This window comes from Apteryx rowi, unplaced genomic scaffold, assembly GCF_003343035.1.
Source record: "Apteryx rowi isolate R43461 unplaced genomic scaffold, aptRow1 scaffold_386, whole genome shotgun sequence".
Classification (NCBI taxonomy): Eukaryota; Metazoa; Chordata; class Aves; order Apterygiformes; family Apterygidae; genus Apteryx; species Apteryx rowi.
The window spans coordinates 488906-504167 of record NW_020450374.1 but is presented as its reverse complement, the minus strand read 5'-3'; the positions used below and the strand labels follow the sequence as shown (position 1 = coordinate 504167).

General features: G+C 49.2%; 1 protein-coding gene across 1 annotated transcript in view; it reads left to right on the top strand.

Moving 5' to 3' along the window:
• The first annotated feature begins 14637 nt into the window (after positions 1–14637).
• The window catches only part of PDX1 (pancreatic and duodenal homeobox 1), a 4103-nt gene continuing 3478 nt past the window's right edge, over positions 14638–15262 (top strand). The window contains exon 1 of the mRNA XM_026074305.1: positions 14638–15176. Coding sequence (XP_025930090.1) covers positions 14771–15176 — 406 coding nt within the window. The 5' untranslated portion in view covers positions 14638–14770. The remainder of the gene's footprint in view (positions 15177–15262) is intronic.

Here is a 15262-nt window from a genome sequence, read left to right as displayed (position 1 = left end):
ATGGAATATTTATAATTTTCATTCATCRATGTTCAAAGAACTACTCTAGGTCAATTCTAGTCCAGGTCTATCCCCTTCTCCCTGTTCCAATATCACATCACCTAACCAAAAGCCTGACTTTCCGTATGTGCAGAAGAGGTGTCACCCCATATCTAAGGGTCAGTAAGTGCAGTTCATGGGACTTTCTGTGTGGAAAGGCACTTACGCAGCATTTGAAGCTTTGTAGTCTGCATGGCTTCCTGGAGGGAAGCTGGTCCCATGCAGGTGCTTGGAAGAGAACTGTGTAGACACATAACTGTCTGCACCTCACAGTGTGGACCAGCCCTTGGCATCTAAATTGTCCTTTCTGTCTAGACTGACCTTGGGTGAGATCCATCTCTTTTCCTCTTGCTGGCCATAAAGCAGATGCCTCCAGCTGTGCTGGTCCCCGTTGGCTGTCCTTGCAGTCTTTGGGGACGGCACCTCCTGGGAGGTGTTTGTCTCTCTTACTTGGGGCACCTGCTTCACCAGGAGAGGTCTGAAACCTAACATCCCTGTCAACTGTGTAGAAAGTGGGTCAAGACAACTAGCTCAGATGGCAATGGGCATACTGGAAATGTCTAGGAACAAGAGGACATAAGAATGACTGCGCAGGTCAGGCTGAAGATCTCTCCTGTTGGGTACCCTTTCTCCAGAAATGGCCAGGGAATGCCTAGAGAAGAGTAGATCAGCAGGATAACCATCTAGTGATGCCTCAGGATGCTTTGCCCAGTTGGGGACTTCCTCCATCACACTGAGATGCTTCCTCACTAGCCTGTCTGTGCTGAGGGGGACCCGCAGTTAGGTGAGATAAATGGCACCCTAAATTACTCTATCTCTGAAAACATCTGTTCAGCAGGCTGAGGACTGGCTGTGGACATGAGCCGAGATGCTTCTCAGGCAGCAGGGTTTTTGAGTCAGCAGTCCCCTTTATCAGGAGAGTATTTTAGCTGCTGGTCCTGCTCCAGAACAGGCTCCCTGCTCTGGGTTGGCCATTATTTTTATACAAACAACACCTCCCCAACAGTTTTGTCAGTTTTGCTTTTTATTCAGCATTAAACCAAAGAATCTCCAGCCCTTCTTTGAGATATTTATCTCCCTGCTGACACTGAATTCTTTACAGACTGCTTTCCTATAACACCTCCAGAATGACCCTCCCGTCACCTTCAAACAGGCAACATTTAGTCACACCTTTTGTCACCAGTGATGACAGCTTCAGCACACACAGCCTTACTGTGCTCATCCTAACAGCCTGAACTGAGCTTCCTATGACCTCACTCCCTGACCACCACTATCACTAGATACTTCTTTAAAAAGTTTAACTGAATTCATACAGCCAACATCCAGGGATGGATGGTGTTCTTCTGCACTCACTAAACACTTTGCAAAGCTTATCTGTAATCACTGAATCTCTCCCTCGTTTGTATGCAATTTGAAAAACATATATTTACATCTGGGGGAAAAAAGGAAAAAAAAAAAAAGCCTTCACAGTCTCCAAGAGGATGTTTGTCAAGCCTCTCCACAAGTACTTTGTGATCATCTCCAGCTACCCTTTCTCTGCCTATAAATGCAAGGTTCATCTTGTTGTCGCAGCCACTGAAAGCTTTAGGACAGCAGGGTAGCTTTGAGCATGGAGATGTGCAGCAAAGTAGTTCCCAGCATCATTGCTGATTTGGGGAGCCAGGGACAACTTTCCCAGAGCACACTAAACAACTATGCTAGAAGCAGGGAGAGGATCAACCAAAGCCTTATGGATATGGCTCAGATAGTCCCTGTCAAACAGGGACCTGTTCTTGGATGAATTTAAAGGTCTGTCTGCCCGTCTATGATGGTGGAAAGAGAGGTGTTAACTGATGCACTGAGCCAGCGGAAGGACTTGTGACAAATTCAGCACTTGAGATGGCCACCTGCTTATGCATGCCACCTGCCCTTCCCAGAAGGCTGCAATGGCAACTCTTCCTTCCAGCATGCAGTGGCAAACCTCTGCTGAAAATGCACTCAAAAAAAGAGGGGAAGCTTTGTTTTTTTGCACACATTTTCAGGAGGATCCTGGACAGACCACTCTCCCTCTGGGAATAGACCAGCTCTTAGGGTCTCAGGGCTGATCCAGACCCTGTCCTTGGAAGTGCTGGGGACGGAGCTGCACAACGGAATGAAAGGCAGAGCCTGCAAGCAGCGTGTTCGTGCATTGCAACAGGGACTCAGACTGTGCTGTGCTTGAACAAGAGCACGAGAGCCCTCTGCTTGCTGTCCACTGCATGGGTTGGAGGAAATTTCCATAGGTGACAAAGGCTCAGACCACTGTTTAGCTCAAGGCCTCAAGCTGATAGTGTCTCCTAGGGGAAACCAGCATAAGACCTGATTTGATTGATCATAGCAGACTCATGGCTCAAATTCTTTTTCAGTTTGGAAAAAATGACACTCTTGAAAGAAATCCAGGAGCAAAGGCAGATGCCTCCACTTGGTCCAAGGGCATGTTTCCAGTGCAGGATGGACTTGTGCTTGATCCCTGTGCATATAAGCCAGGTTTTCTCAAGCCCATGCAGAGGTGCTGCAGGGAAGTCTGTGGAGGGAAGCCATCTCCTCTGTGCCTGGCCACATGGATGTTGCAGGTGTCAGGTTTGGCAGAAGGGTCTTGGGGAGGGTCCCCAGGATTTCTGGTGGCCAGAATGATTTTAGAAAATCTGTGAACTTGAGTGTGGTTTAATGAGGCAGGAAACACCTCTGTTCTTCCCAGCCCTGTCAGCAGAAGTGCTCTTAGCCTTCCTAGATATTTTTCTGAGATAACCTCAGGGCAGCATACTGCTCACATCCACCCTCTCCAGCCAGGAGACATAGACACTGGTGTGTCTGTGCTACGAGATGAACAGTGGCTGGTGGCTGCCTGGCTACTGTAGCAGACAACAGGGAGTGTCTAGGAGGAGGCACAAGGCATTTCATCCCTGGTTTCTAATGGTCAGCACTCCCAGAGGGAGTTCACTTCTGGCACAGCAGAGACACCCACTGCATATGGTGGTAAATGTGTGTTGTCCGGCTGTGGACAGATGATTGGGTGCCAGATAGCTAGTTCAGTCAGGGAACTGCATCCTTCAGAGGCATCCTGGAGCATGGGAAGAGCTTCCCACACACTGATGAAAGAGAGCAAACTGGTTGAGAAGCTGATCTCATCTGGGAGCTGGCTGTCCCAGGCTGCCTCAGATCAATAGCTAWCTGGTGCAATATTGGCTGTGAGCTCTGAGGACAGGGATGTTTGCCACATGATGAATACAGTGGTTTACTCAGGAGCAGTGACCTAAATGAGGGTCTGAAGCAGCAGCTGCCTTTCACAGAGCAGGCTGCAGTGCAGCTGCAGGTGTCTCCTGTAGCACACAAATGCATCCCCTGCAAAGGAAATCCTCATCCAGGCCATAGTGAGCACAAAGGGAAGCTTATGAGCACACTCATGGGACAGCCACAAGTTAAAGGGTATTTGTGTGACCTTACAACCAACCACATGGTTCTCTTAAAAAAGGTATCTGAACCCACTGTTAGCTTGTGAGAGCCCTCTTCACCTCCATGAGCTCTTGGGAGAGATACCCTAACCACAAGGCAGCTAACAGAATAAGGTTTAATATACATTCAGCAGTGGCAAAATGGTAGGACATTTAGCCAGCTGAAGCCAGGAAGGTGCTGCTTTCGGATGGTGGAGCGGCTAATGCCACCCATAGGAAGGTACCAGCTGTGCGTGGTGCAACTTCTGCAAGGGGAAGGCAGGACAATTTTTGCCTGGGTCCTCTGAGATGACGCTGAGCATCTGGAGTGGCTCAGGCTCCAGACACGGTCCCTAGTGCCTCTGGGGTGGAGAACAGGTGAGCAAAAGGTGAGAGAGAGGCCTGACGCACCCACATATGCACCTCACCCAGGAATACAGAGCAGGAAATGGGAGGCTGCGAGGGGGAATATGCACCATGTATATCATGCTCATATCAGGCTATTGCTTCTGCTGTGATAATAGCAGTGTTTAGAAATGGATTAAGAGCTTTGGGCACAACTTCCTGTCTCTTCTTCCTCTCCCAAGCACTAATGCACTGCTGTACTGTACAATCATGTCTGTTTATTAGCAGATAATAAAAAGTTAAAACAACAAGACACATAGGCAGGATTCAGCTCACATAACTACAGATGTCTAAGCCTGAGATAGTTCATCCCTTTATAGCGAGTGAAGACCTGTGTCCTAAACACACTGTGTTCATCAGCCTGGTGCCCATGTCTAGCCCGCGATTAGCAGAGGGCCTTTGCCTTTCCTGATTCTGGTTCAGGACACTGTTTCCCAGAGGCCTGACATCAACAGGGAAAACTTCTTGGAAAAAGCAGGTGGCTTTGCGCTCTGCACCAGGCACCCCTCTCAAATTCCTGTTCCTACTGCACTCACCAAAAGGTGAACAAAATATTAGCAGCCGTGCACTTGAAACACACACAGCCTTAGGCAAAAAAGGAGGAAGTGGGGAAGTAGGAACAGGGAGGCAGAGGGACCTGTGCCAGGGTCCAGTCTTGAGAGGGGTGGCTGATGTAGGAAGCAGTATGTGGACACAGATGGGAGCCTGGACAGACCCAGTGGCAAGGCGGGAATGGACACATTTGCTTTTCTGAATACTAACTTGGGCCCCTATTTCCCCCAGGCTCACAGAGCATCTAAGGCTGCCCCAAGAACCAAGGCATGAGGAGCTTGGGCTAAACCACAGAGAGGGACATGGAGGATATTTGCAGTGTGGCCTCACCTCAAGAAACGAGTGCTTCCTCCGGCATTTCTTCCATTGCTTCTGGCATGACTCCTGCAAGGGCACCAGAGCCTGGCAGCTGCTGGGCCCCGCACCTCGTGGCTCCAGAGGCAAACGAAATCCTTGGTGCCATTTTAATGTCTTTTTAGAGCTAATGTTTCATCTTGGGAAAAGTGTTAAATCCACGTAGGCTGTGAAAACACAGTAATATGAAATCTGAATTTAAAACAATTTATGTACAGACCATCATAACATTTTAATGGGGAAAAATACACAGCCTTTTCAAGCTTGAAGAGTCTAAGTAGTATGGTTTTGTATAAATGGCTGATATTTTATTTGTTTATTGGGCAATCTACTTCTTTATATTGTTTGTCAGGCTATATAATTTTAGGTGAAAGCTTTTTAGCATGGTGTTCCTGCCAGAAGAACTTCCTTTATATACGGGTGTCTGCTCCAATGTACATACAAAATAGACCACTAATTGCCTTCTTACCGCATCTTGCACTGTTAACTAGACCCTGGCTACTCAATAAATTAGATGATCCTATTAACAGTGCTGTTGCGCAAATGAGTTGAGCTCTAAAGTAGTTGATTTCATTTGAGGTTCACAAGAGGATCATTTAGTTTAAGAGGTTGATTTAGGCAACTACTATCTGTAGTAATCATTTATTCAGATGGAGGTTTCCTAACAACAACGGGTGGGGGGGGGGGCACGTGATCCCTTCACAGGACATCAACCAAGGGCTGGGGAGACCTGGGCAGACCCCTTCCTTCCTCCATGCCTCTGCTGGCTCTTCCACGCCTGGTCAACTCCACGTCTTTGGACTGCGTGCTACTCTGAATAAAGGTTGTCTCCTACACTGAGCGTGTGCCAGGGCAACATAGCCCTGATTTCTGTGGGCCTTTTGCACGCTACGTTCTTGAAACACAGCATCTCACTTCCTCTGGTTGCTAAAATGAAATTACTCTTGATAATGTTTCTGTAATGCCATGTGGATTTTCCCGATGGATTGTGCAAAAACTATTGCAAAAATAATATCTGGGAGCAGCCTTAAGCCAAAAGATCTAATGAGCATGCCTGGCTAGAAACTCTGTGACTAGGTGATGCTCTATTGGAGCTCACCGAATGTCATTTTGAAATTTAAAATCCAGGAGAGTCTCTCACAGCTGACTCATGTTAGTCCATTCACTGGCAGTGCGGATACCATCTGTGTCAAGCATGAAAGACAAGGGTTTTTACAAATTCAAATTAACTGAAAGTAACCTGACTGGGATTTCTTCTTTCCCCTGTTTTTTTGTATTACTCCAGCTTGCCCATCTTTTCCCTTGAAGCATAACCCCCCCCCCAAGCAATTCTTCATGTCTTGTGTTCTATGTACACCAAGGGGCCCTTGGGGTTTTCACCTGCTTGCTGAGCCTTCAGTCAAGAGGTGTCGTTCCAGGAATGGGGCTTCTGGCTACACTTCTAATACATTTATAATCTGTCAGAAGAGACTCTTCCCATTAGACTCTTCCTGAATGGACAGGGCCAATTAGTCTCCTAAATTAACACTGAATGTTTTCTGACTGCCTTTTTTTCAAAGCTTCCTGTTATTCCTAGAGCTTGGACCAAATACTGAGTTAATGATTACTGGGTGGAGTTTCGCTGATTATTCTGAGGAAACAGCCTTTTTCAGCCTTCTGGACACCTTACGCAGGACGTTCAATCAATGTCTTTTGTCCTTGTCAGCTGATGCATTAAATCAGGTGGTGTTTAGGTACATAAACTCGTTTCAAGGTCTGAAAATGTGCTTTCCAGCGTTCAGGTAAGGACCAATAAAATCTACATGCATCTTTAAGGGAATGAAAATCTATTAGAGCTTTCAGTTAAATGTGCAAATTTACACTCATTATGTGTGTACAGTGCATCATAACTCTATAGAAACATTGATTTTTTCTAGCCTGTTATGTAATTGTAGCTTCAAACTTGGCATTTTAAACTTGGGCTGGACATATCTTTCTGATGTAATATAAATCTAGATGTGCAAATACCAAAAGGAAATATACAAATGCAAGAAAAGAAATACATAAATAAGGAACTGGAAAATACTAGATGGAAATACAATTTAAAAGATTATGATGGAGAAAGCAAAAGTGAAAGCGAAAGCAAAACAGGGAAGGGAAGGGAAGTGGAAAAACTTAAGGCTTGGTGGATCCTTAGCATAACTAAATTGCATTTGAGTCATTGTATTATAAGTAAATGAGCAAACAAATAAGTGTTGCACTGTGCGATAAACATTTAGATTATTTTACATATACAAAGAAAACAATGATCGTTTTAGATGAGTAAATGAGAAATCCATATTTTTAATTAGTTTTGCTTACTTTCTTATTTGTGAATTATCCATGAGAAAATTCCAATTTCTTTTCCTTCAGTTGTTAAAACATGAGAAAACCTAAATAGTTTTCAGAGGGCAGATGTCTCTTAATGTCACCTCTTAATGTGTTAAATATTTAAAATTCAGCCTGTATTAATAACTGATTGGACACATAAGGTGCAGATACATTTCTCTTCCCTCACTGGATGATTATAAGTGTTGGACCCATTGTAGTGTATTAGACAGACAAAGGAAACGCTAGTAGGAAAGCTGAATGAACAATTTCAATTCATGCCCTTGTATATATACTCTGTGAGATGATACTTCATTTCCTGTCCTCCTCCTGTTCGTTCCCAGGATTCTTCTCTCACTTACAGCATGATATAGACAGAACCCAGTTAAAGAAATTCTGTATTTGTTTTACTTTCTCTTTTCAGGTGTTTGAGTCCAGGTCTTATTCACCACATGTTTTATTGCTCCCCTGCTCAGAGAACAGTGGGATGGGTTTCCTCACAGGTTCCTCCTTAGCATTGCCCTCTGCAGGATCTGAGTGTTGCACAATACAGTACCTTGAGGGCTGATGTGATTTTCTTGTTTTACTGATGGGAGAAGGAAGTTCGGGTACCCTGATTTTTAAATGGATTTAAGTCATTGCATTGATTTAAGTGGGCCATAAATCTGTAAATCCTTTGCAAAATCCAGGTGAGATTAAGTGGGATTAAGTTACAAGGTATCACTAATGCCTAGTTTAAGTACTGAGAAGCCCTGCTGGACTCGCCAGTTTAGACACAGTCCATGTGGACAGCACTGGAGAGGGTCAAGGCACTCCCAGAGCCCAGTTCAGCTCTCTGCAGAGTTCCTGTGGCTTTGGATGTTCAAAACCAGACTCCCCAGAAGCTTCCCCTACTCTTCGGAGTGTTTCAGACTACTGCAATCCTTACACCCAGAAAAGCAAGACCTTTGAAGCTAGTAACCCTTTATGTGAAGTTCAGCCCAAGAGATTCATCAGAGTTATGTTAGCTTCCCTCAGTCTGGCTGGCAGGAGCACATGGTGGCATTGCCCGGATCCTGCTTCTCATCCAGCCGCAGGGCTGGGAGAGCACACTCTCCTTCTCTGCTGGCTTTTACACCCAGGTTTCTCCCTGCAGGCAGCGCAGGGGAGGGGGAAGAGGTCAGGCTGGCATATTCCCAGGTCTCACCCTGATTTGAGCTGGGAGCATGCTCAGATCTAGACCTCTGAACTGCTTCCCCTGAAGGGTGAGCATGTCACATGTCCTCAGCATACAGCATCTTCCCACTCCACTCTGCCCATAGCCGGGAGAAGGAGCGATAGGAACATCCCCCAGCTTTTCACTTCTGGGCTTGATACCATGACTACAATGCAGGAAGGTCTCACTCGGTCCATGCCCAAGGCTGGGACATTCTCATTGTAGAAAGAAGTTGTGGAGGGCTTAGCTGCTAAGTTTTAAGAGTCATATGTGAAGCCTTTGTGATTTGCAGCAGCTCAAAGTCTGGCTAAATGTGGGCAATTTTGCACAGAGAGATTAGTCTGGAGCAATGTTACTGTGGGAGAACATCCCAGTAGAGCTGTTAACATGTTTAAATCCAGCAAAACAATGCAGCACCAGAGAAAACAGGTCAGGAAAACCTTGTGTAGGATCGCTGTCTCAGGGTGTCAGCTATCCCAGTCCTCTGTCCCAACTCAGGATCAGCCGTGCTTACGCCACTCTTGGTAGAGGCTTGTTTAACCTGTTTTTAGAGACTTTCAGAGACTGTCACTCCACATCTTCCCTGTACGATCAGTTCCAATGCTTCACTACCTTCTGTTTCCTTGTTTCATTCTGGTACAGATCCAGACTATTTTAATGAAAGTTTTCCAAAATGTTTGGTGAGAGGCAGAGATTCAGAATGGAAAATTTCACTTCAAATGGTTGAAGTCTGGCAAAGTCATAATCGGCAAACAACAGGGGAGGGCTGTGGTGAGAACTGCCAGGTGAGCCAACAGGAGGCCGAATGCCACCTGTACAACAAGATAGGACCAAGACACTCCAGCTTAGTCTGGGCTGGACTTTGAAAACTTGCTCTACAACACAGCCCCTATCCTGAAGATCTTGTGGGCTAGGAAAACATGAAAGCAGACAAAGGCTATGAGGAAGAATTCACTCTGGGTTATATTTCTGCCCTAAATATCTATATTTAAATACATACATACATATATATATTTCTACTCCTATCTGGTGTAATAACCAGAAAAGGAAGATAGTAGAAAAGAAAGTTGTGTGGGGCAGACAACATGAAACTGTTTCCATTTCAGTGGAAAGATTCACAGTATTTTAAACTGATTCATCAGCTCTTCTTACAATGCAATTAAATTGTACTTCCTTGGTGACAGTCGATATTCCTACTAGAAAATGAAATGAAATAACAGAGAAAAGAATGAAAAATGAAGAGATGTAAAAGAGCAAATATAAAAATGACACCATGCAGGTAAGATCCTCTCCTACTCTCAGTGTTTCCCAAGGCATGTCTCCCACATATTTCCTGCCTGAGGTCTTGTTCAAAATGGCTTACATAATCTTCATATAGTTCAAGACCTGGCCCATACCTACCATGTGAACAAGCTAATGTGTGCCAGGAAGAACAAACTGAAGTAACAGTGGGTGAATTCAAAACCTTTCAGAGACCAAAAAAGCTCCTTGCAGAAAAGCTGATGAATCAGTGTTACTATAAGGCAGCTGGAATAGTTTGTGCTCTTGTTTTTATCATTAGTGCTAAGAGGGAAAGACAGCTTTGTTTTCACATGGTTATTGATTATTAACCAGCTTTGTGAAAGGTTACCTTTCTTCTAGATACAGCAGAGTGGGGGTTTTAAAAATCAATCCCTGGGAAAGCTCTGTTTCCCAGTCAACTTTTCCTTCTCCCACTGCTGGACATTGCCATGAATATAGTTTTCCTGTGTTGGTTTGAACAGGGCTGAGAAAGAAAAAGAGATTGTTTTGAACATGTTCCAGTCAATATTTCTTCAATATTTCTTTTCTGGCAAAATGTGAACAGGGAAAAAAAAAACCCAAAAAACAGTTGAGCACTGAGAAGTCATCAAATTATTACTCAGATTTAGAAAATCAAACCCAGATCCCTCTGAGGAGGTATGACTGAACTATACTTCTTGCTATTTTGTATTTTAGTTTGATAGTCAAAAAGGTGGGAGGTATGATAAAACTAACATAATTTGTAATGGGAAAGGGAACTAATTGAGTAGAAGATCACAAATTATTTGCACTGAAAGGCAAACAAAATGGTCCTGTCACCTTTCCTAGAAAAAAAAAAATGCTGTGCCCAGATGGTTTTACACTTCACTGATCTCAGCAGCTTGCAGTAATGTTAGCCAGACATTACTGGGGAAGAAGTGGACAAGATTTTCAAGATCTTCAGAAAACAGTGACTCACATTAAGGTCCTAAATTAAGCATCTTAGGTAAGATCTTTAAAAATGCCATTGGATTTGAAGAGGATGAAATTACATATATAATGATGTATATATTACAGCTTACCTTTTAAAATCATATGGATACCATATTAGATATGAGGCTTGTCTTTCCAAACCACTGAGCACTCAGCAATGTTCCTATTACATTGCAAAGTTTCAGGCTTGGTATAATAGGGAAAAACACAGTTAAACCATGCAGGCAACTTCTCTTCTGCTAGACAAACACTGAGCTAAAGCAATGTGATCAAATCTTAACCTGTCCTTAAAAAACACTTGAATTGAATATGGTAATCCAAGTATTGCAGTGGCTTACAATCATGTGGTTATTGCATAGTCTCACTACAGGACAGCAACAGCTGAGTACCTGAACCACTTGTTACTGATACTAGAATATGTCGCTCCCTGCTCTTGTGTTAAGGATAATTAAAACGTGCCTGCAGTACTTAGTATTGCTACCACTACTATCATCCCTCAATTACTGATATATACTCATAGCTTCATTTTTGTTCAGTTTCTTGGCATAAGAAACCTACTGTAAGTATCTCCCATCTTAGCAGATCCTTAAGCAACTTTGGTGAGAGTGGGGCTGTACAAATGTCCTACTGTGGGTGAAGCCTGGGACCTCCAGCCGAACTGCAGCGTACATCCAGCCAGGCTTTAAGGTGAAGGAAAATCTATGCATCCCCTTGTTAATTTGTTCTAGCCATGAATTTATGTGCAATGAATGCCTTGTTTTAAATTTGCTTGTTTACCTGGTTTCAATGGTTAGATACTAAACCCTGTTGTACCTTTATTGTTTGGAATAAACACACCATCAGTATCAGCTATCTTTTCTTCATATAGTTACCTATAGACTGAGGATGGTCACTCCAAGCCTGCCATAGCCACCAACTAGGAGAATCAGGGCAGGGGAAGTTCCCAGCTGGGAGATGGCAATGTGCATTCAAGAGGTCCCTGGGCTCACAGCTCAGTGCTTGCACCTGCTGAAAGTGTTCAAGAGCTGCTGGCATTGCAGGAGTCCACATATGAGCTAAAAAGGCAACTCAGCACCTTTCTGTTTCTTTCACTGCGCCTATTCATCTCAAGTCTCTTCCAGTACAAGAATTAAGACTCACTAAATGAGGCCAAGTACCAAGCAAGCAAAGGGTGGCAGTTCTTCACACAGTGATATTTCATCTGTGGAACTCTGCCAAAGGATGGTGTGGAAGGTAAAGGTTCACATAAGGTTTAAGGGTAGACTTAAAAATTGGAGGAATTCACTGTGGGCTAGAAAAAGCTGCACAGCTCAGAATACCCCTTGAGCTGAAAATGCTGGGAGCCTGAGAAAACAGATGGGTGCAGTATCGTATGTGCATACCGTGTTCTGACTGCCCTAGCCATCACTTGTGGACATTGCTCAGGAAGAAGGTTTGGGATCACTGGATCTTTGCTCTGAGACAGCACAGCAGTGTCTGTGGACCCCCGCTCACCCCCGAGGCAGCAGGGTCTGCGCCCCTCCATCATGCATTTCCCAGCCCAGGCACACACTTGGGTAAGACCTGCTCATGGCTCGGAGGTTTCATGTGAGAACCCATAACTTCGGAGGGGCTCTTCAGGCAGATTCCAGTGGCTTCATCCTTCCTGGATGGTCCCTGGGCTCGGACTCTGGCCGACTCTCACCTCCCCGCTGCACCCCCACTGCCAGACACCACCATGCTGCAAGCTGGGCCCGGGGTCCCCAATGCCAGGATACACAGTGGGGTCCTTTTCCTGCACTGCAGCCTGCTGCCTTGTTGGTAGTACGGCAAAGCATGCCCTTATCACCTGCTCATGCAGGCAGAATGAAAGAGAATTAGCTCTAAATTATACGAAATTCATTTGCCTTGGAGGGGAAATGTTTGTTCTATTTAGAAATGTTCGTTATAGAGAGAGGACCGCATTAAGACACTGGGTAATGGTCCTCCCTGGAGAAGAATCAATTTGCTCTGTTTTTTATGGCTGCACGTTTGTTTGTCCGCGCCGGTTCCTCGTGGAAATCCCGGGGCTGTAAATGCTCCGGGGAGCGGCGCGGAGCTCGGCTGCCCCGCGGGGCCGGGCCGAGGCGGCGCCGGCGTCGGGGCCGGGGCCGGCACCGGGCGAGCACCCTCGGTGCCCCAGAGCCCCGGGCCCGGGGCGGGGGGCACAGTGATGCCTATTCCAGACAGGGACAGGATACTTTCCCCGATCCCCGCTCCAGGGCTGCTCTCCGGGGGCCTCCAGCGCGGAGGAGCCTGGGGGCGCGGGTTTAGGGTGGGTTTGATACACAAGAAGTCGGCACCTGGATTAAATGGGGGGCTGAGTTCAAAGGACACCTGTGTCTGCAAGAGGCCTCGGGGAAGACATCCCGTCCGCGGGTGCGAAGGCTGCTGAGCAGGGTTGGGGCGCTCCGCTAAGGGAGCTCGCCCGGCTCTGCAGATCCACCCCGAGGAAACCAGCGTCGCCGTGCGGGAGCCTCGGAGTAGCCCCTGCAGCCACGCTCGCTCTGGGGCCGCACACCGGGCTGTACCGCTCCCCCCATCCCCGGAGGGGCTGGGTGTCCCGCAGCAGGCCGGAACCCCTGCCCGGGATGCCAGGGGATGAAGAAGGAGGGTGCGGGGCGGGGGGAGTCCGAGGAGCAGTGATGTCTATCGGTAATTCCCGCTAATAAAATACTTTTTCACTATCCGCACTATAATTGGTTTACAGCCTTTTTTGTTTATTTATCCATAAGAGCTGCTGTTAAATGGCTTGGGAAAGCAATTGCCTAATGGCTCAATATTGAATCAAAGACTCAGTGTGCTTTCTGAGAGATGGGGGACCCGAATGGATTCATAGCGGAAACTCATTTTAAATGTAATGGACTGGGCGGTTTTATGATCCCTCGGAAGCCGGCATGTGAGCGAGGTGCCCAGAGGTCTCCCTCGCCGCCTGCTCGGGGATGTGTTTCCTCCGGCCGAGGGGCCAGCACGCCGGGCAGCCCCCCCCGGCGGAGCCCGCGGGCCCGTGTGTGCGCCCCGGGGGAGGAGCAGCAGCCCCCGCCCGGCGGTGGCGGCCCGGGCCGCCCTCGGGGACCCCTCGGCGAGGCGGCGCGGAGCGGAGCGGAGCGGAGCGGAGCGGTGCGGTGCGGCGCGGTGCGGCGCGCGGAGGGGAGCTGGGCGAGCAGGAGGTGTGCCTGCGTGCGAGGCGGCGAGCGCGGCCGCCGGGGCGAGCGCAGGGAGGCAGGGAAATGATCTTTGTCCCTTTCGGCAGCTCTCCGCCTCCTCATAGCCTCGTCACCAAGTCAACCGGCACCAGCCTGGAGCAGATTATCTCCGAGGGTCAACACATTGCAGCCCAAGCCGCGGAGAAGGCTCCCAAATTTACCCCTTCGGCAAACAATCCGCTGCCTATCGCTCGCTCTGTTGATAGCATTGTGGTCCCCGCGGCCGCATCCCCCCGGGCAGGGGGAGAGCGGGCAGAAAGCAGGGCTGCGCCTCCTTCCGCGGCCGCGGCACACGGCTTGGCCCCGAGGGAGCCTGCGCCCCGGCTGCCCCGGGCATCCGCTGCCCATCGCCGCAGCGCTACGCGGAGGTGTCCCTGCAGCCGACGGTCACCGGGGGCCAAACCCCTCCGGGAGCCGTGTCCCCCGGCCCCCACGGGTTTTGCTCCCCGGGCCGCCCCCGCGGAGCGCGGGGACGAGCAGCCCTTGCGCAGGCGGGGAGGGGGAGACGCGGGCCTGGGGGCCGAACCCCGGCCGCCCTCGCCGAGCCCACCCGCACGGCGGCAGCGTGCGGAGCGCAGCTCGGCCCTGCCCCACTTCACCCCGGGGCCACCCCCGGCTTCCCCCGGCCCCGCCAGCCCCACACCGCCGGGCGCCTGCCGCGGGGCGGGCGGGAGCGGCGCCCCGACGGTGGTCCCGCGCCCTCCCCACGGGGCCAAGGAGAAGTGGGTTGTGGGTTGTGGGGCCACCCCGGGTGGCCTCTTATGGGTCCCGCCCCGCCCCGGAGGGCCGCGGGAGGGCTCACGTGGGGGGAGCGGCGCCTATGGGGAGGCGGCGGGAGCCGGGCAGGGCGGCGGGGCCCGGCGGGCGGCGAGCTGTCAAAGAGGCATCCCGGGCGCCGGGAGCGGGAGCAGCCCGATGTGTCCCTAGCTCCGGACACCCCCGCCCCGGTAGCCATGAACACTGAGGAGCAGTATTACGCCTCGGCGCAGCTCTACAAGGAGTCGTGTGCGTTTCAGAGAGCCCAGGCGCAGGATTACAACCCCAGCCCCCCCGCCTGCCTCTACATGGGCCGGCAGCAGCAGACTCCGTACCCCGGCGCCTTAGGGGCGCTGGAGCAAGGCAGCCCGCCCGACATTTCGCCCTACGAGGTGCCCCCCATCACAGAGGATGCCGGGGTCTCGCACCTGCATCACCACCATCACCACCATCACCACCACCCTCATCTTCCTCCTCCCCACCAGGACGCGCTGCCATTCGCTGACGGGGCGGACACGGGGGCGATAGAGGAGCCCCGTGTGCAGGTGCCTTTCGCCTGGATGAAATCCACCAAATCTCACGCCTGGAAGGGACAATGGACCGGTAAGCCCGCCGCCCGCTCCCCTCCTGCCGCCGACCGGCCGCTCCTGGCGCTCGCCTCCCCGGCGGCCGCGAAGCCCCCGCGGCGC